General features: G+C 44.2%; 1 protein-coding gene across 1 annotated transcript; it reads right to left on the bottom strand.

Annotated features, from left to right (window-relative positions):
• Positions 1-2,687: 2,687 nt before the first annotated feature.
• LOC308228640 (UDP-glucuronosyltransferase 1A8-like) lies at positions 2,688-27,073 on the bottom strand (the record flags this gene model as incomplete). The annotated part of the gene is made up of 5 exons (XM_080632034.1): positions 2,688-2,985; positions 4,329-4,548; positions 4,976-5,063; positions 5,255-5,386; positions 26,228-27,073. The coding sequence occupies 5 exons, from the start codon at positions 27,071-27,073 to the stop codon at positions 2,688-2,690; spliced, it is 1,584 nt and encodes a 527-aa protein (XP_080488160.1).
• Positions 27,074-27,344: the final 271 nt, after the last annotated feature.

Genomic DNA, 27,344 nt, shown 5'->3' with positions numbered 1-27,344 from the left:
GAGGTGCTGGCACATTCCTCCAGGGGAGCCTGTCCTGCATTGTTTGGTTCACTTTGTCTGTGGGTTTTCCCCAGGTTTCATCACCTCACCTATAAATAACTTCTAACCCCACCTCTGCAGGTGAATTAATTGCTGTGGCTGCTAAAAGGACCTGGCTTGCTCTTGTCTGGGGACTGGAGCTGGACCAAGTGCAGCGTGTCATGGGATGGGACATCTCTGGTGCCAAACCCCACTGGGATGCTGCAGGGGGGGCTGCAGGGGTATAGCTCCAGAGAAGGATGCAGAAGTCATGGCAGCATCACCCCTGCACTGCTCCCACCCTTTCAGGGAGGAAGGCAGAGCTCTGAACCATCGCAGACATGGTGTCCTGGCTGGCTGCTGCTGCAGCAGGTATTTACTTCTTAAATCAAGTGAAGTCATTGCAGTGTGAGCATCAGAACGGGAGCAAGCAGGGCAAGGCAGCACTGGGATCCGTGTGCTGGTGGCTGCGCCGGGCACCCTGCACAGGGAAGGAGGATGGGAAGCTCATTGGGAGGTCACTGCTGTTTCTTGCTTTTTGACCATCAGTTTGTGCCCCCTTCCTGCCAGGGCAGAGAAGGGATTTTGGCTCCTGTCTGTTGGCAGGTGTTTAAAAGCAGAGATTTAAGGGTTTGCTGGCAAAGCTTAGGCTGCGGTGCCTGGACACTGGAGTGAGGTGGAGCCTGGGCAGCTCAGGGAGAGGAGCAGTGGTCGTCCCTGCCTCAGTTTCCCCTTTTGGGAAGTGACCCAGTCTCAGCTCTGCTCCTCACTCACTCTGAAATCCATCCCTGAGTAGCAGGGTTCACGTTCACGGAACTTCCCCCAGCCCACTGGCTCTGCCTTGGTGGGGGAAGGATGTTCTTGCTCATGCCCGTCAGTGGTAACTTTAGTGATACTGGACTGCCCTCTGCTGGGCACAGCTGAAACGACACAAACGGGGCTGTTCAGTCACGGACTTGCACATTCCCAAGGTCCCTTTCTCTCCATCTCATTTTTCCCAGGGAAAAGAAGGAGCAGGACAAAAGAGGCGAGGCTAAGGAGAGCGAAGGGAAAACGAGAAGAGGAGGGCACCTGGTTTCTGCTGCTGTTTTGCTTTAGTTGTTTTCAAGTTCTTTCTAGAAGACATGGGATGGACATTTTGAGTCTTCCTTTCTTTTAGCTCCTACACAAGAGGTTTTTGAATTAAACCCTAACAAAGCCAATTAAGATTAATTCTTTCTAACTCTGTTCATCTGATCTGAAATCAAGGGGGTTTTCTCTTGTCCATGCAGAGAAAGTCACTGGATGGACCGTGGGGACATCCAGACATGTCACTGCAGGAACTGGGTGGAGCTGCAAAAGCTGCATCTTAAAAGCAGGTCAGCAGCTCTCAGGCACAGTGGAGGCTCTCTGTGTGACCCAAAGAAGGGTTTCCTTCTGTTTACCAGGGGTAGGAGGAGGAGAGGCAAAGGCAGAAGATGAAAGGTCCTGAACAGGTTGCACTGGCATGGGTGCCTCCAGGAATCAGGCACTGCAATGGGGAGAGGCTGAGGGGAAGATGGACTGTCTTCTTGAGCTTCAGAGCTCCCACTGAAGTACCTGCTTTTTCAAACAGCAATAGAAAAGAACAGCAGCAGATATGTAGCAGGATGCTTGTGCCATGATATACTAGAATGTTCCAGCCTGTTTTGAGCCCTCACTATTAACTTTAAGGTCTTTTCTGACTTTTTAGCAGTGGGAACTGTGGCAGCTTCAAGAGGTAACCTCTCAGCAAGGACCGAGTCACCAAGCAGTGATGATGAGAACTGGCTTTTGTGCACTGAGGTAGCTTCCACACCGTGAGGCTTCTCCAGCTCTCTCCCCTTGATTGAACAAGCTTTCCCTTCTCCAGCCCCATATCTCTCAAGTTAGAAAACACAAGAGCCATTATTGGTAGTAGTGGGGATTTATTTATAAGGCTGGGCTTTGGGTCTTCACCTGAACAACATTTACAACAAGTAAATCAGTTGGGTTTTATGAACAAGGACGCTTACAAAGCTCTGATCGCCTAAAAGGTAAGCTTCAGATACAGCACTCTGCCTGATGGGGAACTTGGGTGAAACGCCAGTGTCTTTACAATGACTTCCCTGCCAAAATATTAGTTTTGTTTAGGGGACTGTAAGCACACATAAAACCCATGTAAGATGTGCATCTAGCTAGCTTATGTGACACGTATTGTCAGTGTATAACACTTGCCTCTTCTTTAACAACAGCTATCCAAAGGTTTCAAAGTGCTTGATAAACCTGACAGCCTTAAACTAGAGCAAATGGTTCTCCTAAAGCCCTTGAAGCAAAATCTCATGAAATCCCTAAATATATATATATATATATATATATATATACATTGCAATAGAGATAAAAAAAAAAGGAAGTCAATGTGAGTCCTCTGTACACCAAGATGTGGAAGCTGGGAGCCTTGGACTTAACACTGATATCTTCCCAGGTGACAGAAGCACTCCTATACAAAGTAATTTTAACAACCAATTCTTAATTAAAGGCAACAATTATATCAGTGAAACAACCCCTCCCATGGCGCTAGTTTAAAGGAACTATTATTTCTTGACTGAAAGTCAGCAATCAGTGAAATTTGGGATGGCCTCTGATCATCTGGTCTGGAGCAGAGGTTTATCTCCTACCATTGGTTTCTCCAGCTAGTGGGACTTGGATTTGGTTGGCTTTCTTGTTCTTCCCTTCTTACAGCAGCACCTGCGGCAGCAGAACAGGCAGCACTTCAGAGAAATGAAGAGGGAGAGGAGGACCACAGCGATGAGGAAGGCAATGACGTCCAGAGAGTGGTACTGGATCCAGTTCAGGTCGTGAGCAGCAGGTCGGAGGTGTGGGGCTCCTTTGTGTCTCATTACGAACTCCACCCAGTGCACAGCCAGGTCCATGGGGTGGATGGGCCTGTCAAGGTGAAGGTCTGAGAGACGCTTGATGTTCTCTTTGTACCTGTCAAGACAAGATGTTCAGTGCTTTCAGTGACTTGTTCTTCTGAGACTGTGGCCGCAGAGGAAAGGGATGCGGTGTTATTTGGCTCATAGCCCACTGGGAATTTCTGTGGTGGTGTTTCCCCACCACCCCATGAGAAGGATAATAGCAAAGTTAAGGGTCCAGAAAAGTGCTGCTTTCAATGGCAAAAACAGAGGGAAAGGTTTTAGGAACAAAGAAAAAGAAAAAGCTTAGTTTGAGCTGTCATCAGTGTCTGTGGGGTGAAGGTATCTGGTTGAAATGTAACTGACTGTAGAAAAACCATCCACTTTTTCAAGTTCAAGATGCATTATTATTACTGTTATTCCTCTAAGAATACTGCTTAGGAAGCAATGGCAATAAGGTGCCATTTCTCAAAAACATGATGGGGAAGAGGATGCCAAATACTGAGAAGCCCTCAGAGAAGCAGGGAAGAGGAGGATAGGTCATAGAATCATAGAACGGTTAGGGTTGGAAAGGACCTTAAGATCATCTAGTTCCAACCCCCTGCCTATGGCAGGAGGGTCTTGAAGCTTCCCTTCACCATGACACCTTAAAACACCTTCGGCGTGCTAACTGTAATACGATGGTGTCTAGAGTAGTTCCCTGTACTGCCTCAGCATACTCTTGCATGTTCCTCCAGCTCTGTGCTGGAATTGTCCAGCTTTGCCAAGCCAGGCAGCAGCTTACTGTGCTCATACGAGCACTGGGAGGGGATATGACTGAGAAAGCCTGTCTGTAAATGAGGTGTGTTTAGTAAACCCTGCCAGCTGGAAGACAACGCTTCCTGATACAGCACAGCCTCTGAAATACTGAGGCACCTCCAGTTGCCTCTCTTTGGGATATCTTCATGCACAGAACATCAGCCAGGCAGCTGAGCCTTTCAACTTTTTCAGGCTCCCCACTGATCCACGACACCACCAATTTGGGGAAAAAAAACAGTTTGCCACATCTACCTTCACCAATTGCCTTTTCTGCCATGTTGTATCGAAGCCCTCTACATCACTGCCTGGTCAATTTGGCTTTGTGCTCATCTTTTGTCAACTTGATTTCTTCCATTGCATATATACCCCATCTTCTCTGACACCTGAATCCTCTCATATCAGCTGGTTCTTGTCACCTAATGCTTGTATTTCTGAGCAGCGAGAAGGACAGTGCTGTTACAGGGACAGGATGAGGTTAACCCAGTGCCAGCATTGGCCTCTCGGTGATGTACCTTTGATATAAGAAGGCATATAAGAACAGCTTATCATTCTGTTAAGTTGGAAGCTAGCATGGTGGTGTTAGATAAGAGTAGAAGGACAAAGGCTGTTTCTATTACTGACTTTTTATCATTAATAACTGCTTGCAGGGCAGCAGATAGGTCCTGTGTGGTCATTTCAAGTATATTCAGTGTCAGTCCTGCTCCCCGTGACTCTATTCGCTTGGCGTTGTCCATCTGGTCTCCAAATAAAGGCATCAGCACCATTGGCACTGCGTTGCATATGCCCTCGTAAATGCCGTGGGAGCCTCCATGGGTAATAAAGGCACGAGCCTTAGGGTGAGCTGTGGAGGAAAGAAAAACTTGCTTAGCTCTTTGATTTAGGAAGTCACAGTAACACATCCCTAGGGAAAAACTGCCACAGAAAATGGCACTGGTAGGTGTCAGTCAAGAACTTTGCATTGTCCTGTGCATCATTACTTACGACTGCAGGCTAGGCAGAGATAAAGACCTCCATTTTTGCCATTAAGGGTAGTCAAGTGTTGGAACAACTTTCCAAACAGAGCTGTTTCATAAGTCAATGGTTTTGAAGGTGCAATCAGATACACTTCTAAGAGACGAGCTCTGTTTCAAACAGCAAAGGCTGTTAAGGAAGCCCTGTGACCCACAGTGATGCAGGGAGTCAGCATAAATGATGCTAACGTTGCCTTACAGCAGCAGTATAGGATTGAAAGCAACATGCTGGTATCACTCAAAGTATCTCGTACCTACCTAGAAGGTCGTTCTGGGGCAGCCATTTGAGGAGCTTTATGTTCTTGGGCATGTTGGGGGGCACCTTTCCTGTGTATCGCCACAAAACCTTGCAAGAGAAGTAACCAACATATCAGTTCTCAGCAAGTGGCCTCTTGCTGCTCCTCAGCGGGTTTTCTGGCATCAGGGAGCAGGAGAAAGAAGAGAGGAGCAAGCCCACTGAAAGCTGAAGGTAATCAGGTACTGTGTTTGAAAACCATGTTGGATTGCTGTGCTGGAAGGGGAAGAGGGAAACCATACCGTTTGAGGGACTGTTCCCAAGGCATCTGCAATTTCTTTGGCTTTCTTCATAGGGATCTCGGAGACCATGGAGCCCAGGGAGAAGACAATAATGCCGTGTTCTCCAGAGGCATTCACAATAGCTTCCAATTCCTGCCAACACAAAGCACATCCTTAGTCAAAGTCCTTTTCATGTCAGATGCCGTAGGTTCCATCACGTTCCCACAAAACTGTCAGGAAAGGCAAGAAAATAAGCAGTCAACACAACAAAATGCTGATCGGGAAAATTAGTTATCTATATACTCTATCTATCTCTATATATCTATGTACATCCATATCCTGTTCAGCATGGAGAAGCTGCGTGGAGACCTCAGAGCAGCTTCCAGTATCTGAAGAGGGCTACAAGGATGCAGAGAGGGATTCTTCATCAGGGACTGTAGCGAAGGGATAAGGGGTGATGCATTCAAGCTGAAACAAGGGAAGTTCAGGTTGGATATAAGGAAGAAGCTCTTCCCTGTGAGGGTGCTGAGGCGCTGGCACAGGGTGCCCAGAGAAGCTGTGGCTGCCCCATCCCTGGCAGTGTTCAAGGCCAGGTTGGACACGGGCTTGGAGCAAGCTGCTCTAGTGGAAGGTGTCCCTGCCTGTGGCAGGGGCTGGAGCTGGATGAGCTTTAAGGTCCCTTCAACCCAAACCAGGCTGGGATTCTGTGATTCTATATGAAAATGAGTCCCAGAGAAAAAAGAATGGGCACATGTGGCTAAACAAAGTTAAGGAGGTACCTGAGTGTTGGCAGAATTGAAGCCTGAACAGAGATTCAGGAGGGACATGAGAAAAGACTGACTTTAAACCAGTCCTGTAGCAAAGCCTGCCTACTCTAAGACATCAGTGTCTGTGCAGCAAAAAAGATCCTGGAGCAATTAAGGAGATGAAGTCATCATCAGGCTTTTCCTGGCAACCAACCCCCAGGTGCCTACACCGTGGTTTATTTTCCCATTCATTGCAATCACTTGCTCTGGATTTAGAGTTGATATTCTTCTTTTCACACCATGCAGCTGCAAGAGAGAATGAAGATTGGTTTTAAAGGTGTTCTAATAGCAGATAGTTGTAACTTCTACTATCTAGATTTACTGGGTCTGCTTTGAGTAATGGCAATACTGAACCACTGCCAGGTTTTTAATCTGTTTTGGTCAGTTGGTTTAACTAATAGAAGGACTAGATCTGTCACTTGAATCCAAGAACAGAAGGATTCTAATGAAGCATAAAACCAGCCAAAGGCCGGAGCAAAAATCCTGTGCCATTGAGAACTATCTGGTAAAGCCAGGAAGGAAAGACAAAACCAGAGGGAATTGTTGCAGGCCTCAGAGTTAAATGAATGGACTAAAATGAACTAGATGTTCCTGTAAGTCTGTTGGAATTTCACCTTTAGGATCTAAGGGGATAACTGAGACTGACTCCCTTAGTTTATGAGTACCCTGGCCCTCTACTTGAGACTGTGTCCCAAACAGAAGGAACCATCAAAGGTTTGGTGATAGTTGCACCCTCAAGGGCAGACCTGAAGCTCTCCTGGGGACAAAGAAGATGAATTGTAATTCTTATTTCAGGGCTTAGTTCTTTCTTACTAGATTTCTCTGAAGAGATGCTCTCCCTCTGCATTAAGGCATCGTAGATGGGAACTTAATGATTGGGAACTCTGACCTTGGTTCTGTATAAACTCTCAGACATCTGGGAACTGCAGAATCCTCCCCACGCTACAAATGTGCTTTTCATACCAATTCTTTGGGCAGTGGGTGACTTGCTTCCTGTGGTTCCGGATGCAGTGGAACACATAGAGCTATTCCAAGGCCTATTTATATTCTGTGGGACCAGTCACATCAGTGTTCCTCTGTTCTTTGAGTGTTTTTGTGTGCCAAGGTCGGACTTCATGCTCTGAAGTGCCACTAATTTTAGGGAATGTTTTGCAGCCCTGCTTTGGGAATAGAAAATCACCTAAAATAACCTTATTTTAGTAGTTTTTTTAACTAGGATCTGCTCCTCTTGGTGGGTGCCACACACCACATCTCTGAAATATCTGAGGAAATAAGAGAAAGCATTAAGAATAAGGAGGATTTCTTAGTGGAAAGTGGCAAATATGTCATATTTAGGAATTTTGGCATAGTTTAAGCAAAATACAATTGCAGTCCAGCTCTGGGACAGAGTGTTTGACAGAGAAGCTGATCTCTAGCTGGGTGCTGGGGATTCCACTTGTTGCCTGAAATTCTTGCAGAAATCCACCAGGATTTGGCATGCTGCATTGCCCCAGCTAGAACAAAGTCTTGTAAACTGATACACAAATGAAAGTCACTGGCAATAGGCAGCTTCCTTTGGGGAAGGAATTGCTCCTAATCTCCAACTAACCTTCCCTTGGCACACCTTGAGGCCGTTTCCTCTTGTCCTGTCACTTGTTCCTTGGGAGAAGAGACCGACCTCCCCTCACTACAACCTTCTTTCAGGTAGTTATAGAAGACGTTATTGAACAAGGGATGCAGAGCTGCAAAGTGTTTTGCTTTCCTAGCACCTTCCACCTCGTTCTTTCTGCCGGGAGCTCCATCTCCTGGTGAGAACGAGCAGTGCAGTCAGAACTTAACTAAAGGGGGCGAAAAATGGGACTAACCTGGGATAATGCATTTTTCTGAGTGCAGCTTATGCCCCCGATCAAGACCATATTCGGCATTAAGGGTCTGGGATACTCAAACACAAAGTCATATTTCATGAGCCAAATAGATGCGTGGCTTAGGAGCTCAAGCAGTGTTGCCTCTCGTTGGAGGAATTCTTTAATCACACTATTGTATGGTGCGTAAAGGAAACTGCAAAGCAGGGAGCTGCTCAGGCTAGCAAGGAGGTTGCCCACACGCTGGAGAAACCTCATGCGGTCCGTGTAGCGAGTGAAGAACCTCGGAATGTAGGAAGGAGGATGCGGACAAAGGGTAGCGTGGAAGTCTAGGCTGCATGGCAGTCCCCGTACGAGGTACACGGAAGGGAGGGAGAGATGTTCAGCCACTATTTGTCCACATGGAAAAAAAGGATCCATAAAGACAGCGTCAAATTTGCTTTCTCCAAGGGATTCAATCAGCTCTTTGTTACCCAGGAGACGTTTGCAGGAATCCAGGAACAGGGATGAGATATTTGCCAAATTGGAGAATTTTGCTGAGAAGGGTTGAGGTGTGAAGCTCCTATAGCCCAGCTTTTTAAACTCTGCCTCCACAAACTCCTTGGTGTAAGATACAGAGTATGTTTTCATGGTATAATGCCCCGACAAACCTATCCGCAAGTTTATCTCTGGCGCAAGCACCATGATCTCATGTCCCCTGTGTCGGAGCTGCTCCACAACTGGGCGCATGCTGAGCCAGTGGCTGCCATCGATGGGTATAACCAAGAGCTTTCCACCTTCAGCAAAGGTCCACAGGAGCAGGAAAAGCACAAGCCGGGAGGCAAGAGAATGAAATCCTACATTTGAAGAAGCCATTTCCCTTGTGCTGTCAGCAAAGTTTTAAAGAGCTGCCAAACTATTGCAGGGGACGAGGAACGAATTGGGGGGTACTTTGCACTTTAATCTTAACTGAGGGGGTTAACTTTTAACGGGCTGGCTATCTTTAGGCAGAAATGAGGATAATTTTTAACTGGGAGTAAAGATTGGGTTTATCATCTTCATGAAGGCACTGAATGCTTGAATCAACAGAAGAGGGTTCAAATGCGAGAGGAAGCATGTGGTACTGAAAGGCTGCACAAAAGTCATGAATGGGAGGTAACACCTGAGCCAGCAATCAGTGTTTTACTAACACCCAGTTAATGATCAACTCCCTGCCTTGAGTCTGCTCAGCTGATTGGACACAAAACTCGGAAGAAAAGCCTGACCTTTGGAATACTTTGTGCTCTCCTAGGCTAACCAAGAAGCGATGACTGACAGAGATTCGATATAGAGTGGGTTTGATAAGGTTTATCTTCAGATTTCCTTCTATATTATAGCAGTTATCAAAGTGAAAGCCCTCACTCTACGGTAGTACGTGCGATGGTGCAAGCTTTGCAATAACTTCTGCTGTTGCAACACCACTGGTCTGGAAAACAGAACAAACCATTAACATCTGCACTACTTGCAGAGCCACTTAAGAGACTTAAAACAGGGAGGGACAGCAGGTACTTACAATCCCAAGGGCTTCTTTTTCCAAGCATTCTCTTATATGTTCCCTTGCATTGCTTCTTATACAAATTCAGAGGCAAAAGATCTCCCTCTAATGTCTTTGCATATCCCTGGTTTTAGGGTATTCAAGCACATTATCAGGCTCTACGGCACAGTACAAGTGCCTGGGTATATCCACAAAGTTAAATCCACATTTCCATGTTTTGGCCAATCAAATCTTCCACAATTAATCAGTATTCAGCTGTTAGGGATATTAAATTATCTGGTCTAGAATTATTTGGTTATTTATCTAGCTATAGCATACATTTCATGAGGGTAGATTGAGAAGAGACATTAGGAAGAAGTTCTTCCCTGTGAGGTTGGTAAGGCCCTGGCACAGGTTGCCCAGAGAAGCTTTGATTATAGTGACATGCTTACAATAAGCTAAGCTATACCTAGGCAGCTACATAGCTTAGTCAACTTCACCTAAGCTCTCCTGAAGAGAAACCCTTCAGCTGCTTGTAGTGCAAGTCTGGTGATCATCTACAAGAGCCTGAAATTCCTGCTCCCAAATCATGCCATCCTGGTAGTTGATCACATATTGGCTCAAGCACAAATACTACTATAGGAAGCATATCTTAAATAATTGCTAATAAATGCTATATTTAGAATCAATATATGCTAAATGTCATATATATGATCACCGTGAACTACAACAAACCTCTGATAATGGCTGCTTCTGCTTACAGTTGATGCCTCCAATATAGACCATGTTTGGCATTACTGGGCGCGGATACTCAAAAACAAAGTCGTATCTCATCAGATAAACGGATGCTTGGCTAAATAGTTGCAGCATTGTTACTTCTCTGCGAAGAAACTCAGAAGCTAAGTTCTTGTAATTTAAGTAAAACAGGTCGCAGAACACGTGCTCTGAAGCCCCAATCAGGAAGTTCTTCACACGCTCTGCAAATGTCATGTTATCTGAGCTGTACGTGAAAATCTTTGGCACATAAGAAGAAGGACTTGGACATTGAGCGGCTTTGTAGTCTAAATTGCATGGAAGACCACGCATGAAGTACACTGAAGGGAGAGAGAGATATTCGGCAACAATTGGTCCACAGGGCAACACAGGATCCATCATAATGGCATCAAATTTGCTGTCCTGGAGGTACTTCATGAGTTCTTCATCATATAAGAGATGCCGACAAGAAGTAGTGTACATGTTGGTCAGTTCTGTTAAATTGCTGAATAATGTGATTTTGTCTAGAAGGGAAGGGTTGGTAAAACTCATTTCACCAAGGGAATTGTAGAATTCATCCACAAACTCCTGAGTGTAAGGCACGGAGTATGTTTTGATGGTAAAAGATTGTGAGCTTTTAAGGAGCAAAGCAGCGTCAGGAATCACCGCAACGACTTCATGCCCCCTCTTCCAGAGTTTCTCCAGAACCACACGCATGCTCAGCCAGTGACTTCCATCCTGAGGCATAACCAAGAGCTTCCCACCTTCTGCCAAACTCCAGAAAGAAAGAAAAAGAACAAGCCTCTTGTAGATCTGGTACCTCCACATCACTGTCCTGAGGCTATTGGCAGGAAAAAAGGAATTAACTGTTCCTTCTTACTTCCAAGCAGCATATGAAAGCGAGAAAGAGTTGTACCTTATTTATGCTTGATGGTCTTTAGTCTTTCCCTTTACAAAATGTTTACTATGACAGCTTGTTGACGTTCAAAGATCATGTTTCAGACAATGATAAAAAGCATTGATAAGAGTGCTATCAAGGGATTTAAAGCAAAATGCATTTTCCTTGCACTGAAATTATCTTACATGATTCAGAACAATTAGCAGGACCTTTGATTAGTTGTTTGTGAAGGGATATTGCTGGGTCAGGGTTATTTTGAGTCACTGTGTATCTGACAGCCCTGTGCCAATGTCAAGTCAGGAGTCTACATTTATGGCCACCGAACATGTTGCAATATTGATATGAAAGACCTAAACTTTCTCTTGTACCTCAGAAAGGTGCCTGGATTTCACACAGAATGTTCTCCATGGTAAGCAGGAGCTGGCACAAGCAGCAGTGGTGTCACCAAAGTCATGTATTAACCAAAGACCTTTTTATATAAATAGTGATGCAGCAGAATATGCAGATCCTGCTCAAGAGGGGCCATAAGAGTTCGCAGGTGAGTGCCTTGAGGCCAAACATCTCTTTGCAAGTAACGATGCAGCAGAATATGTGCTCCTTGCTCAAGAGGGGCTACAAGAGTTCATAGGTAAGAGGTTACAGGCCTAACAGTGTTGAAAGGTCTCAATAATAGTTTCTTTTCAGGAGTATAAAGCTTGGCTGTGGCATGAGCCAAGGGAAACCCAAACTTGTGTTCTGTGCCTACCAGAAGAAGGGGAGAACAGAGTTTCTGAGCTGCTCCTGCTTGTGCTGTGCTAAGATTTTTAAGGCAAAAAAAAAAACTACCATGTTGGAAGTCTTGTTCTTTACAACTCAGCCACAGCCTATAGCTACTTGATTGGGAGTAACAATGATGCTGGAGCCCAACTTTTCCAGGTAGCAGTAAATAGCATAATCAGGACCCAAAAGAGCAGTTTGAGAGATTGGGACTGAACGCTGAGAAGAAGGTTTCTGCCTCTGAAAGTGTTGAAGGTTTGCTTGTGATCAGCTGAGGCTGATCTGATGTGGAAGATTATCCTCCTCCAAAGACTTGTTTAGATATCCAAATCAGATTGATTTGAATGGGATTTAAGCTCCTAATTATTCTTGAGCACCTGGGTTGAAGCTGCAGCTAACGATGCAATGGAACCTAATGGGTAACCAGAGAATGTGCCTCTAAACAAAGCCATGTCCTTAGACAGGGAGAACATGGAAAAACACATGAAAACTTTCAAGGTAAACCTAGAAAGCAATTTTTGCTGAAAAGAAGTACCTGACCAAGCAGATCTCATCTGCCATTAAGGCATATTTCATGGAAAGGGAAAAGGTGGATGCTGGAAGTTTGCAAAGGCAAAATGAGATACAGGAATGGTAACTGAATAAGAGCAATGGCTGGAGAAGAGATACTGCTTTATACCCTCCTACCAAGCACACCTGATTGGAGAGAGCTCTGAATGATTTCTTCATGCAGTGCAGCAGCCTGGAAGAGTTGTCTTGGAGCAGGTAGGAGTGATGGGATATCTGGTTCATGAAATGGTTACTTTTGTCAAAGGTACCTGAGGGTGATAAGCACATTCTAAGGCTAATACTGTTATTAAAAAGTTCATGTTGATGGCATGTCCTACATGTGGCATTGCGACTCTCACAAGCCAGCAGGAAGGACTGTAACATCTAAGGAAACTGCATTAAGAGGAAAGAGTTTCAGACATCAGTACAGTTCTTTTCCACAGCCTGTTTAAGAAAACCTTTCCCTCTAGCTGGCAGTGAGGTGACATTAAAAGACCAAAAACTAAAGGAGGTGGACAGAAGGTATTCTTGTATGCCACAGGGTTAGCTGAAGCACCTATGTATGCATTTTAATGTTTCAGAGAGAAAAAGATCTCACATAACAAGGTGATGCTGTAGATGGGCTGAGACAGCTGGGCTTGTTTAGCCTGGAGAAGAGAAGGCTCCTTAAGGGGAGACCTTAGAGCAGCTCCAGTGCCTAAAGGGGCTGAAGAGGGGCTTTGGACAAGGGCCTGTAGGGACAGGCCAAGGGGAATGGCTTTAACCTGCCAGAGGGGAGACTGAGATGAGCTCTTAGGCAGAAGCTCTTCCCTGTGAGGGTGCTGAGGCGCTGGCACAGGGTGCCCAGAGAAGCTGTGGCTGCCCCATCCCTGGCAGTGTTCAAGGCCAGGTTGGACACAGGGGCTTGGAGCAAGCTGCTCCAGTGGAAGGGGTCCCTGCCTGTGGCAGGGGATTGGAACTGAATGAGCTTTAAGTTCCCTTCCAATCCAAACCACTCTAGGATTCCATCACTACAAACGTCCCAAGGTGGCAGTATGCACCCAGAGACCTACGCAGTGTTGAAGTATGTTACCCTGTTCTGACGTTTGATATTTAGTGGCTTTCACATAGTCTGTAAGTTCTTCTAACATTTCAGCCAGACGTGCATTATTTGTGTAACACTTCTATAAAATGATATAAACCACACTGAAAGGTAAAACCAAACCAACAAACCCCTTAAGGATAAGAGTTGCATCACTGCATTTTGAGCAACACACAAAAACCCTTTCACGTGAATGACAGTCCAGAGACTGAAGTCCACAGTTCAGCCTGTTCCAAAGGCAAGAAAAAGAGATATCTGTTAGGAGAAAGTAAAGCTAAAGTGCAGAGTTGAGTGACAAGGTTGTATGCTAGAAGTGGTACAGCAAGTACCCCCAGTTAGGGGATTCCATGATAACCTCCTTGAAAAGTCTCTAAATCCTGGCAGTCAGAATGTATTAACCACCTCCTATTAACCACCCAAATCCTTTTTAAATCCATATGGTTTTTCTACAATGAAATAAATGTGTTGGTGCTGAAAGGCAGATTTTTTTGGAGGTGGATGGTGTGAAGAAGTACTCCCTTTTGTTACCTTTAAGCTTGCTGCCACCACATTTCAGTGTTAGTCATAGGTGAAGTATTGTGCAAGAGCAGGGCCCTTTCTCCAGATACATAGTGAGTGCAACCCAAAAACCAAACCACTTGCAGCACTGAAGCAACAGCATCAGCTCCAAGCTTTTAAGCAGTCTGTGCTCCAGCCTAACTTTTGATCCTTAAGGTATTTGCTGTGTGGTAAATGTATAATCATTGGCCTGATAAAAGGCGTCACAGTAAGCACTGTGCTTACTGTGTCCAGTCCACGTGCTGGTGGTGTTGAGTGTATATACCAGACAACTCTCAGTGCACAGTTTACACCATAAACAGCACAGTGGGGGAACTCAGAAGCTAGTTTTGTGTATGGTTGAAAGACAAAATCACAGAGAAAACAATTTAGGATGCCCAGGATTAGTTTCTTTGCACACTGCAGAAAGTCCGTGCAGTCTGCATGGTCTGTAAATACTCTGAGGGTGTAAGAAGGGGGATTGGGACACTTGAGTGGTTTCAAAATCTGGACAGCATGGCATTACCCATTAAAAAAAAAGCCCAAAACCATAGAAGGAACTGAAAGATGTCTCACTAACGTCTGCCTACAGGGTCTGTAAAGGCAACATCAAACTTACTCTCCTCAAGATACCTGACTGAGTACAACAGGAGCAGAACCAGCATTGCTGTGACTTGCAGTTGAGCACTAAGCGCCAGGATGTCTCTGCAGAAACAGGGTGAGTGCTACCCAGAAAGAATATTCCCAGCTCTGTTTTTAAGCAATCTGTGCTGGGCTTAATGTGGGTGATCTTTAGACTCATTTGTTGTGTGGTAAGTGTATAATCATGGGTAAGTAACAGATAGTTAATTTGCCACATAAGACTTTTCAGTATAAGAAAATTCCTCTTCTCCTGCCTGTCCAAATAATTTACTATATGCAAAAGATCAGAAAGATACGAATACTTCATATGGGAAAAAGTCTGGTTTCTTTATCAGTTTTATATCTTGACACTGTAACGAGAATGGAAAACTGGCTCTTGGAGTTCTTTTCCCTGAGAGGCCTCTTTTTGGAGGGATGAAGTAGGACTTGGAAGGAGGAAGGCCAAGGGAATGGTTTTTGCCAGCTGTATTTAAATCTGAATTAGCAACTCCAAAAAACCATTCCGGATCAGCCTGAGAAGAGTAAGCCCCAGGGCCAGGAAAGCAAACAACATTAATGCATGGAATACATGAAATGATAATACATGAAAATCAGCCCTAATTATGACAATTCCTGCACAGAAGTCATTTTGACAATAGGGTAACTTAATATGGAGGTTGATAGTACACACCAGAATTATTTTAAGGCCTTTTTGCACTACTGCAGCTCTGAGCAAACTCTTTGTAAGGAAACTTCTCAGAAGGCAGCATAAGCTATTGCAGATGTTCAGAGCCAGCCAGCAGCTATGAAAACTTCCAACAGTTATGCAGAAAATCTGTGCGGTGAAAGGTTAAGCCTTAGCCTGACAGAGCAACCAGCACATCCGCTGCTGACTGGTGCATTATGACACTGTCTCAGAGAGGGACTCTTCATCAGGAACTGCAGCAATAGACAAGCGGTGATGGGTTTAAGCTGAAACAGGGGAAGTCCAGGTTGGGTATAAGGCAGAAGCTCTTCCCTGTGAGGGTGCTGAGGCACTGGCACAGGGTGCCCAGAGAAGCTGTGGCTGCCCCATCCCTGGCAGTGTTCAAGGCCAGGTTGGACACAGGGGCTTGGAGCATCCTGCTCTAGTGGAAGGTGCCTCTACCCATGGCAAGGGGTTGCAACTGGGTGAGCTTTAAGGTCTTTTCCAACCCAAACCACTCTGGGATTCTATGATTCTATATTATGAAAGGCTGGTTCACTAACCAAAAGGATTAATTGTTTTTAAACATCAGTTGTGACAGTAAACCAAAGAGTCTGAGTTCACAATACTGCTCTGTCAGGGTTCAACAACCTGGCAAACATCAGCAGGAGACAATACGACAGGGATCACCGCCACTGGTGTGTGTGTGCATCATTTGCAAGAGTGCAGTGATGTACTGCTTCCATGTAGCCCGAAGGAAACAAGTATGTAAGCAAAAACACTTGGATCCTGCTAATGCTACAGATAATTAACTGCAGGAGTGGGAGAGAATTCAAATCAACCCAGTTTTCACCTATTTTCTTTGTCTTTACAGTGTAACTTATGGCTCATATAAATCACACAAACTCATACACACACACAGCCTTTGCAAGCAGCACTCCCCCTTCAAAGAATAGCAAGGAAATCACTGACCTGAGATAATGTTTTTTTCTTTCCACAGTTAATACCTCCAATAAAAACTACGTTGGGCATCACTGGCATGGGATACTCAAAAAACAAAATCCATTCTTTTAAGCCAAATGGATCCATGGCTTAAGAGCTCCTTTATTGTTACTGGTCTGTGAAGAACATCTGAGGCCAGAATTTCAAATGGTAGATAGGCAGAATTGCAAATAAAGGATTCTGATGCCTTGAGAAGTAAGTTTTCCACACGCTGGATAAATGTCATGTGGTCTGAGTTGTCTGTAAATGTTCTTGGGACATAGGAAGGGGGGTCTGGACACTGAGTAGCCTCCAAATCAAAGCTGCAGGGGAGTCCCCTTAGAAAGAAAATGGATGGTACAGAGAGATGCAGGGCCAGTATTTGTCCACAAGGTACAACAGGATCAGTGAGAACAGCATCAAATTTGCTCCCTTCCAGATATTGCATCAGATCCTTGTTGTTCAGTAAACTGCTACAGGAGGAGATGTAGAGCTTGGAGATGACTTGAGCCTTTTCATAAAGCGCAGTAATTCTCTGAAGAAAAGCTCTTCTCTCAAAAAGATCCTTTGCAAACGCACGCATCCTTGCTCCCAGTTCTGCCCTAGTTGAAGGCACTGGGTATGTTTTCAGAATGTAATACTCAGATGCCTTCACATTCAAGGTTACTTCTGGTGCGACAGTGACAATGTGGTGCTGTTTCTGGCTGAGCGCTGCCAGCAGTGAGCGCATGCTGAGCCAGTGACTCCCATCCATGGGCACCACCAACAGCTTCCCAGCACTAGACAAGCAAAACAGAGACAGGAAACCCAAAACCCCCGCAGACACTGAGCTGTATTCACTTACGTGAGCCATGTTCCTAGAAATCCAAAGTGTGTTCAACAGCACTGACCTAACAGATTTTAAGTAGACCAACAGCCCCTTGCCCAATTCCCACATTCCCCCTTAATGATCCAGCTTTTCCAGCAGAACCAGTTACCAGTAACCATTCAAGGCTCTGATGAATCATTTAGGGGACCTGATAACTGAGCTTGGGTTGGGCAGAATTGGGCTTTGTCTGAGGGAATGGGTCCTTTCAGATTGATTCCCTGTGCTGGTTGATGTGAGACTGATAATGAAAGCAGACTTCGAAAGAAGAAATCCCAATTCTTTGAATAGTGCTGGCACTTGGAAGTAACTGGGCTTGCTGAAGGCAGCAATTAAAATGCTTTCTGCTTTCCTTCTTTTCACAGGATCATTAGGATTGGAAAGCACCTCTGGAGATCATCTAGTTGAAGCCCCTGCCAAGGAATGTGTGCAGGCAGGATTTGGATGTCTCCAGAGACAACTGTTCTGAAATGCTTGTGAGTTTATGTTTCACATTATAAGACGATGCCACTATACAGCATATTATCTCTGCAAATCCTAAAGGAGACACTCTCTGATTTACATACAGCTCAGCACTGGGGCCAGGTACAACACCAGGCAGCACTTTATAGCAGTAAAGTAACACTGCAGCAGAGGCTTGCATCATCAAAGGAAAGCCACCTAATCCATGCTGTCATCCATGACATTACTTTGTTCTCATCCTGACTCATCTCTCGATCATTTAGTGTCTTCGTCCAGGAGCAATAGGAAGGAAAAGCCACTCTGTTCCCCTTGTACCTCATTAAATACAGGAAAGATTGGACAGAAGCAGCCAGAAACAGCCCTCTTGCTCCAGGCCAGGAACTGATTTTAAATGGCAAGAGGTGCTGATACTACTTCAGATGAGAAGCTAAAAGTAAGATCCCATGTCTGAGCAGTTAACAAGTACTTGTGATAAACTTGTCGAGCCACAGGATTTCCTTCTGCCCTACGATGTTTCTGTGTGATTCAGAGGCAGTCAGAAGATAAGAAGAAACCAGGACTGAAGAACCAATACTTCTGCAATAATTACTGTTCCTGGACTATGGTCTTTAGCTCCTGAGCAAGATGAGAGTGAGAGTGAGCTTTGTCTTTAGAGGAGAGGCTGATTTGAAGCTGGAGCTGCTACATGCCCTTGCCTGAGGGTAGGATTCTGCCCTCCCAGAGTTTCTGCCTGGGTTTGTCCCTGAGGAGCCATTAAGCAGCTCTGATGGAGAGAACAGATAGGAGAAAGCACTGCCCCGATGACGGCCATGTGGGGGGGGGTTGATGGCAGGATGTGCCAGGCTTGTGAAATGCAAATCTATTCCTTACTCATTCCTCTTCACAAAGCTTATGAATCTGGGGGAAGAGTAAGGGTGGTGTTAGGCAGGAGGAATCCATTCCCCAAGACTCAGGGAAGGCTGACAAGTGAAAGGAGTTCCAGGGAAGAAAAGAGGAGAGACTGTCTATTTTTAATTAACAATCACAAAGGATAAAACTTTATCCTTTCCAGGAAACACTGTGATTTATTGCGGAAACTAACTTCAGAGTCCTCCTTTCTGAGAAGAGCTGTCTACTCCTGCATCTCCTTTCCCACTTAATCTCTGGCGTCACATGAGGCTGTTTTACTTAGAGCACAAGCAAGAATAGGCATCACATGTGACGAGAGCCTGACACACACCATGAGTACCACCAAGCTAACACACATCACATGCATACCTTTAAATGCCTAAGCAACCACTCCGCAACGTTTCCCTATCCAAACTGGGCATCTCCTAAAAATGCAGTTGAGAATTCAGCTATCTAGGTTTTGTGATGAAATCTGTTAGACCAATCTTCACCACAACATATTAGCCTTCAACTTCAGCTAATGTACCTGACTTCAGCTGGAATTAAACACAACATAGCATGTGATTCGCTTGCTGAACAAAATCTCCATGTTAAGCAGACCTAAGGAAAGGAGGTGGAATCCCATTCTGCTTTCCTGGTCTGCTTTTTGTGTAGATTTGCTATAAAGAAAGTGTTACACTAAATTATGTCTTTAGGTAAGAAACATTCTTATCAAACACATCATTAACCCTCACTCAGATCATGCAGGTGAACGACTGCCACGTCTTCTCCCTTGTTACCAGCCAGTCACTGACCTGAGATAATGGTTTCTTCTGGCCACAGTTTATGCCTCCAATGAAAATCATATTGGGCATTATAGGCATGGGATAGTCAAAGACAAAGTCAAGTCTTTTCAGCCAAATGGATCCATGACTTAAAAGCTGCGTAACTGTCATTGGCTTTTGGAGGAAGTCTGAGGCCAGGGTTTCGAATCCTGAGAAGGTCATACTGCAGAGGAAAGGCTCTGAAAGGCTCATCAGGAAGTTCTTCACTCTCTGAGAGAACGTCATGTGGTCTGTATTGGATAAGAACATGCGTGGGACATAGGATGGTTGGTCCGGTGCCCGAGCAGCGTGAATGTCTATAGTCCATGGGAGGCTCCGCAAGAAGAAAACAGTAGGGATAGAAAATTTCAAGGCAATTATCTGTCCACAGGGTATCAGAGGATCTGTAAAGATGGCATCAAATTTACTTTCTTCAATGTATTTCATCATCTCTTTGTTATACAGTAAGGACCTGCAGGAAGCCTGAAACATGGCAAAGCTTTGTTTGAAGTTATTCCAAGTGTTCATAAACCTGGTCAGGAAAGAGTTGTCACTAAAAACGTTTGCACTAAGGGAGTGCACAAGTTCTCGCATCTCTTCCGTTTTGAAAGGTACAGGATAACTTTTCATTTCATACATCCCCGAGGATTCAATCAGCATTTTGCTCTCTGGTGCAATAACAACTATTTCATGCCCTTTCTTGTTCAGCTCAGCCAGCACTTCCTTCATACTGAGCCAGTGGCTGCCCTCCACAGGGATTACCAGCAGCTTCCCAGCAGCAGCAGGACTCAGGCAGCACAAAAAGAGGAGCAGCACTGCCACCAGCATGTTGCAGGTTGGATGGATAGGAACCCACACATGAGAGAGCCCAGCAGGGGTTCACAAGCTTTTGTATCTGTGCTCCACCCTTGCAAACACCCCACCTGGCACTCTTATCATATCTCTGCCCTTTCAACTTGCCTCTGCATTTCTGGTGCTAGCAAGTTCACACGCAATGAAGCCATGATGAGTAATGATTGTAAAAGATGAGGTGATATTTGCACTTCAAAATGCATGAGCACAAGAAAGGTGTGTCTCTTATTGTACACTTGACTCAGGCAAGCTGAAACAACAGCTCTATTCCTCAGCCTTCTCTTCTTCTCACAGTGCCTTATGACACTTCTTACCTTTAGCAACCCAGCAACTTTTGCTGACATGTACTGACAACATGCTCTAAGGTGCATGGGGATCCATGAAAGAAATGCATACAGAGTGGATGCCCAGAAACCCTGCTGACCCCATATGATAGTAGTGGGTGTACAAAGAGCACACTAAAATGACTTCCCTCTAGTAGTCAAGTTCTTCCATCTCTTCTGTTCTGAAAGGAAGAGATGGCTGACACTGCAGGCTGAAGCCTCACAGAGTTGTCACCAAGTGTAGTAATTTGGTATTTTTTAAGTACTTTCTTTTCCAATTAAGGTGGTACAGTGAAACATAACTTGCAGGGAAGATAGATAAAGATGAGAAAGCAATGTTAAGGTACCTTAGTTCTATGTTTTGCCTTTTTTCTTTTTAATAACCCAAACCAGTTGGTACAACTGAAGAAAATGACTTCTTTCTTTCATTGACGCAAACATGTGTTGTTTGGCCACTAAGTAACCAACAGAACACCTTCCCCCATCTGTACGTATCTCTCCCACCTAACCTCTTATCCTATCGGATATAAAACTAAGTTGCAAAACAACAGTTCACCGTTGTACCTCAGATAACACGAACTCACGACATGTTTCTAACTCATGAACTCACGAGTTCATGGCCAGTATCAGTTCAGTTCGTGACTGAAACAGTTCATGAACTCTGGGGGTCCAGGTCCTTCTCCAGTTGTAAATTGCTGGGGTTTTATGTTAGTGATAATCTCTCACCATAAACGTTTATGAGTTTTATATCCAGTTATAAGTTTTATCCAGGTGCCTTTGGGATACAATTGTGCCTCCAGGACATTCAGGGCTCTACATCATTAGTGGAGCTTTCTTTCACATGCAGTTTCTGCAAGCTTATTTTCAAGTCTGGTTGGAAAGTTTTGACCTTATTGAGAACCTGCCCCCCCAAAAGAGCAGCCAGATCCATCCCCTTCACTGTCACCACATCAATCATTTACAACATAGATTTAACTTAATGGAAGTTTTCAAAAAGCTCAGGAGAAGGCGATGCACAGAAACAGACCTCTTGCTCATAACCTCTGAAAAAGCTCTCAAATGAACACTAAAAGAAGATGCTTTCAAGCTAGATTAACAGATGAAGATAGACAGTCATGCATGTTTCATGTAGGGCACTTACAGACATCTGTGTGGGTCTTTAATATCCGATCAGCAACCACAGAGTCACAGAATCAGAGAATGGTTTGTGGTGGAAGGGACCTTAAAGCTCATCCAGTTCCAGCTCCCTAGCACGGGCAGGGACACCTTCCACTAGAGCAGCTTGCTCCAAGCCCTGTCCAACCTGGCCTCGCACACTTGCCAGTCCTAACTCCATGTCCTTTTGAAAGATGCCTTGTGAGCAACTGCTACTCCTTGTCCTTCATTTGAACAACTAGAGTGAACTAAGTAGCACCAGAGACTGTCCTGGTAAGAGGATTGGCTCTGACACTTCAAACAGCACTAAACATACTTATCTGGACAAAAGGGGAGGGTGTTAGGGCTTTCTTCTTTTAGGGATACTCACAATTTGCAATACTCGAATACCCCTTTCCTGCTTTTGAGCTGCTATAGGATATGCTGTATTTGATTCAGAGACCTGGTTCGTACCCAAAAACCCAATGGGAATTTACAAAAGACATCCATGCCCAGGAAAGCTTAAAACTTAATTAAATAACCAGTAAAAGTATGGAAGGATACAATTTAAGGTTAGATAATGACCCCTTGACGTAGGTGTAAATGAATCAGTCTGGGTGACAGAAAAAGAACTAGCTAAAAGATGAAAAGCTAAAATCTTAAATCCTATAATCTTCGATGTGGGTGAAAGGAGAATTACTGTATGGAAGTATGAATGCACAGCTCACGAGAGAGCCGGGAAACGAGGACACCATGTGGCAGACAGAAAGCAGACTGTGCTTATAGGTGTTCCTCAGGCTACTCTTTCAGAGCAATATAGCTACATCTTCTGAGACTGCCTTGGATTGCAAGGACAGCTCTTCCAGAGACGGATATAACATAAGAAACTGAGATGAAATGGAAGATAACAAATCTGGCTCCTGCTGGGGAGGAAAATCCACATCTCACCACAGTTGGGGTGAGCTTCAGTTCAACAAGAGAGCTTATTATTTGCATTAAAGTTACATGTCACTTAAATTCTCACATCTGCTAAGGCTTAGGTTTGCCAGGATATGCTATCACCTGAATGCTGGATACTAGGAAATAACCTTTCTGCATTATGTAGAATTTCTCATTAGCTTTCTACCTTTAAATACCAAGAGGAGGTTGCCTGTTAGGTTTTGATGTAAGGATGCTTAAACACTTCTGTTCTTGCCTTTTCAATAAAAACAAGATAAAGTTTAATACCTGAGAGAGATTTTTCTTCTGATCACAGTTTATCGCTCCGATAAAAACCATGTTGGGCATCACTGGTCTCGGGAACTCAAACACAAAGTCATATCTCATAAGCCAAACAGATCCACGGCTTAGAAGGTCTGCAGTTGACACTTTGTTCTGGAAAACCTCAGCTGCAAGTTCTTCAAACTGAGCAAAGAAAGGCTTACAGTAAAAGAACTCCAGCATACGGACCAGCGTGTTCTTTACCCGTTGAGTAAATGTCATGTTATCTGATTATCGAGGAATAACCTGGGGACATAGGAAAGAGGGCTTGGACACTGGATGGCATCAGAATGCATACCACAAGGAAATCCATGCAGAAAGTAGACAAAAGGAATTGAAAGATGCTCAGCAATTAAGGGTCCGCACATCTGAGTTGGATCTGTCAAAACTACCTCAAAATTGCTCTCTCTCAGATACAGCATCATGTCTTTGTTGAGCAAGAAGCTCTTACAGTTGCTGAAAAAAATGCTTGGATATTTCTAAGATGCTTTGGTACATTGTAATAATCATATTCAAAAAAGATTGTTCAATAAAATGGGCATCAACAAACGATTTGACCACCATAGCTAAATGGTCCTCTGCGTAAGGCATTGGATATGCTTTCACTGTGTAATTCTGAGGCTCCTTTGGCTTCAGATGCAAACAACCACAACAACTTCATGTCCATTTTGGTGGAGTTTTGCCATTACTGGGCGCATGCTGAGCCAGTGACTTCCATCCTGAGGTATCACCAGTATCTTTCCACCTTCAGCAAAGGTTAAAGATGAAATCAGAAGAAGAAATATCCCTGTATATTGGTAGAAACACTGGAATGGAAGAGCCATTTGGGTGGAAGGAAACTGGAGAGCTCTACTCTAGAGGTATCCAACACAGTCTTTTATATGAAGGTCCTTGCAAGGGAATTTATTGATGGCAGGGATAAATATTTAACTTCCTAATATTGCTGTGGTACGCCTTCAGTGATGCAACTGCTCATATAACAGGGAAGATGAGCACACTGTTCTTAGAAAAAGATGCCCTCCTTTGAACTCTCTGTTAATTTTTAAGCTTGGAAGTATGGCAGCACATGCCCTCCTTCATGGAACTAAGATGAGGAATGTCATCTTGTAGGAAGAGTTGTGGTTAATACCATTGACTTGGTAAGGACCCAGTGAGCAAATGAGCCTGGTTTTGGTTTCAAAAGGCAACCTTTAAAATATACACAGTAAAATAAATGGAAATTGCAACACCATTTCTTTTCTGGCCTGGCCTAACTGAGAATACCTAACCACTATGTAAAAAGCTTGATGTTATATTCTCACCCCCTTGAAGCAGTCAAACCTGCATGTCTTACTAATCTATCACAGCTGCCAAGGTAGGCTTACAAGTGTTTGCTGTTCACTATGCAGGAGCAGAAGGCACCTGGACCACTTCTAGTTTTGAAGGATGTTGTGTGTGCAGATGAGCAGCAGAGTAGTTTATGACATGAGGTTTCGGAGAGTGAGAGCCATGTGCCAGCTTGGAGGAAAGCCTTCCTCTCTGGACACTGAAGGACATAAGATTGAAGCTTGAGTGACTCAAGACTGCAGATTCGTTTTCCTGTTAAAAGTATCCCTTGTGATAAAGCTTGTGTGGGTTATTTCAGGTGTCTCTTTGAGCTGGCAAGGAGTGTTGCATCTATGGAGCAGCTCTCCACTGTTATGCAAGCAGCTCTGAGGAGTTGAGACTATAAGCCATAACCATGTTGAAGGGTTTAGGAGCAGGTGTGCTTGCTCTTCACCCTGTGATTGCTCCAGCTGGGAGAGTCTCTCAAAATGCTTATCTCTGAGTTGGACTTCATGGTGAAGTGCGGATTTCTTTTAACCTGAGCAGCAAACAGTGAGTGGCACTAAGGTAAAAGGAATGTTATATGAGCAAACTGTTTGTTGAGGCAGCCTGTAAGGGTTAATGTCATGTACTGGATTTGTTCTTTCATTGTTAGATTAGATTGCTCACCTTCTTATGCTCTGGCGCTTGCAAGCAGGAACAAGTAGAATCATAGAATCATAGAATAGTTAGGGTTGGAAAGGACCTTAAGATCACCTATTTCCAACCCCCCTGCCATGGGCAGGGGCACCTCACATTAAACCATGTCACACAAAGTAGCTCAAATGCAAGAACACATGGATGATGTGATTTGACTTCCCAGGTCCCTAGATAACGAATTTCTCTGCTGACTGTAGAAAACATAGCTGGGAAAGGCAGGGTGAATATAAGGAGAATACACAAGGTTTGTCCGGGTTTGGAAAATGGGATTTCCAGCAAATGACGTGTGTTAGTATGAAATGCCAGCTATACAATAAGGGCAGGAATGCTCTGCCCATGTAGCAAGCTTATAAAGTGTTGGCAGCTCTGAGACCTTCAAGACATAGAGATTTCTGTCATGCAACCAGCAAGAATTTGCCTCTTAGATTACAAACTACAAAGTGCCACTTTTGAGCCTAAGGTGAGAGAATGCCTTCTGATATTGCTCTAATATTCCAATTTATAATATTATTCTTCATTTGCCTTGCTCTTTATTGATTGCAGTGGGATCTGCACAGGTCTCTTGAAAGGTATAAAAGAAATCTGATAGTAGAAAAAGCTCTTGAGCTCAAATATACTGTACTGCAACTGTGCAATGATACTGTGTGACGCCCGTTCAGAAGGGAATACGTTCTGCTTTGTGCCTGGAAAGAAATGTCTAGTGCTACAAATTGATATAGAGACTACAAAGTAAGTGTTAAAAGAGATTTTGTCAAAAGAGATCTAAATTTCTCTATTAGCTTTACAAACCCTGCAGAACAATTCTGATAACAGCGAATATCAAGGAATAGGTATGAAAACTTCTTTGAGTTTTGCATGCACGTGTCTTTCACCTTTTCACTATTTGAGATTAATTTTTCCCATTTCAACATGACATTTCTGTTTCAGTGTGATCTACAAACAGACATAACTCAACATAGACAGACAGCTTGGAAACCATGTGTCACAAAACCAAACCAAAGCAAATAAACTGATTTTGCTGAGCCTGGAATGAAAAAACAAACGCCAATTCTCAGAGCATGGTCTTTAGGTTTACGGTCAGGTGAAAGAAATATATGTCAGACTCCATGAAAATGAAATCAAAACCTGGTTAATGAATATACAGGAGATGAATGGTAGATGAAGCCCATTTTTTGTTGGACTTGTCAGAAAATCCCTATTAATTCACAGAAGTTATCTGCCTCCATCAAGGGAATTTGATTTCAGCCTGTTGAAGACAACTGCAAAATCCTGGTTGTTTTAAGTCATTCTAAATAAATAAATAATACGAGAAAAAATAAAATACATCAAAACCCCTGAAGTTCCAGAAATGACATCATCACATTTCATTGCAAATGTATGACTTGGAGGAATAAAACCCATACCTGAGGAAGTGGTTTCCCCTGAGCACAGTTTATACCTCCAATAAAGACCATATTGGGCATCACGGGTCTGACGTACTCAAACACAAAGTCAAATCTCAGAAGCCAAATGGAAGCAGAGTCCACGAGGTCTATGAGGGATACATCTCTCTGAAGAACTTTAGAAGCAAACTTTAGTGCTGTTTCATAGAAACCATTACAGTACGCAGGCTCCAGGAGGTAAATCAGTGCATTTTCCACTCTCTGGAAGAAAGTCATTTGGTCAGAGTTGAAGGTAAATAGCCTGGGCACGTAGGACAGAGGACTTGGGCACCGCGGAGCATCATAGTGTAAGTTGCAAGGAAATCCTCTCATAAAGAACACATATGGAAGAGAAAAATAATGCGCGAGCAGTGGTCCGCACATAAAGATGGGGTCTGTTAGGATAGCATCAAATTTGCTTTGATTCACATACTGAAGGAGCTCCTTGTTGCTGAATAGGTCCTTGCACTGAGTAAATAGTAGTTGGAAAACTTGTACTGAGCTGTTGTACACTGCTACGGTGTTCAGTGGGAAAGGCAGGTCCTTCAGGTGAGTAGCAACATACTCAGAGAAGGCATTATCCAAGTCTTCTAGTGTGTAAGACACTGGGAATGGTTTCACTGTGTAAGTCTGTGCCACTCCCATCTGCCAGCTTACTTCTGGTGTAAGCATCACCACTTCATGTCCTCTCTCGCTGAGCTTTTCAACCAGTGGCCGCATGCTAAGCCAATGACTTCCATCCATGGGCAATACCAGGAGTTTCCCTCCATCTGAGAGGCCAGGAAGGAGGAGGATGAAAATCCAGGCGCAGCAAAGCCTCAAAGTCATGTTCCTGTGGTCAGAGTAAGGACTGGGAAAGTCTTCTCCTTCAGGCTATAGCTTGAAGAAGCTTTTGAAGGAAGCCTATGGGTTTATATGCTGAGTTGGGCTGCTTTGTCATAGTCTGCTAGTGAATGATTTACTGCTTTGGATTATGGACTCTTTGGGTTGCTTTCCTTTCTCATTACTTGTGGAGCCAAGTGCAGTGACCCTTTAATGTGCTGAGTCATTGAAGCTTTTATGTTCAAGGGAGAACTAGCTCCTCAGCACGCTAGTAAGG

Source organism: Psittacula echo (genome assembly GCF_963264785.1).
Source record: "Psittacula echo genome assembly, chromosome: 20".
NCBI lineage: Eukaryota > Metazoa > Chordata > Aves > Psittaciformes > Psittacidae > Psittacula > Psittacula echo.
Note: the sequence above shows the minus strand (reverse complement) of the source record. Positions and strands in the feature narration are given on the sequence as shown.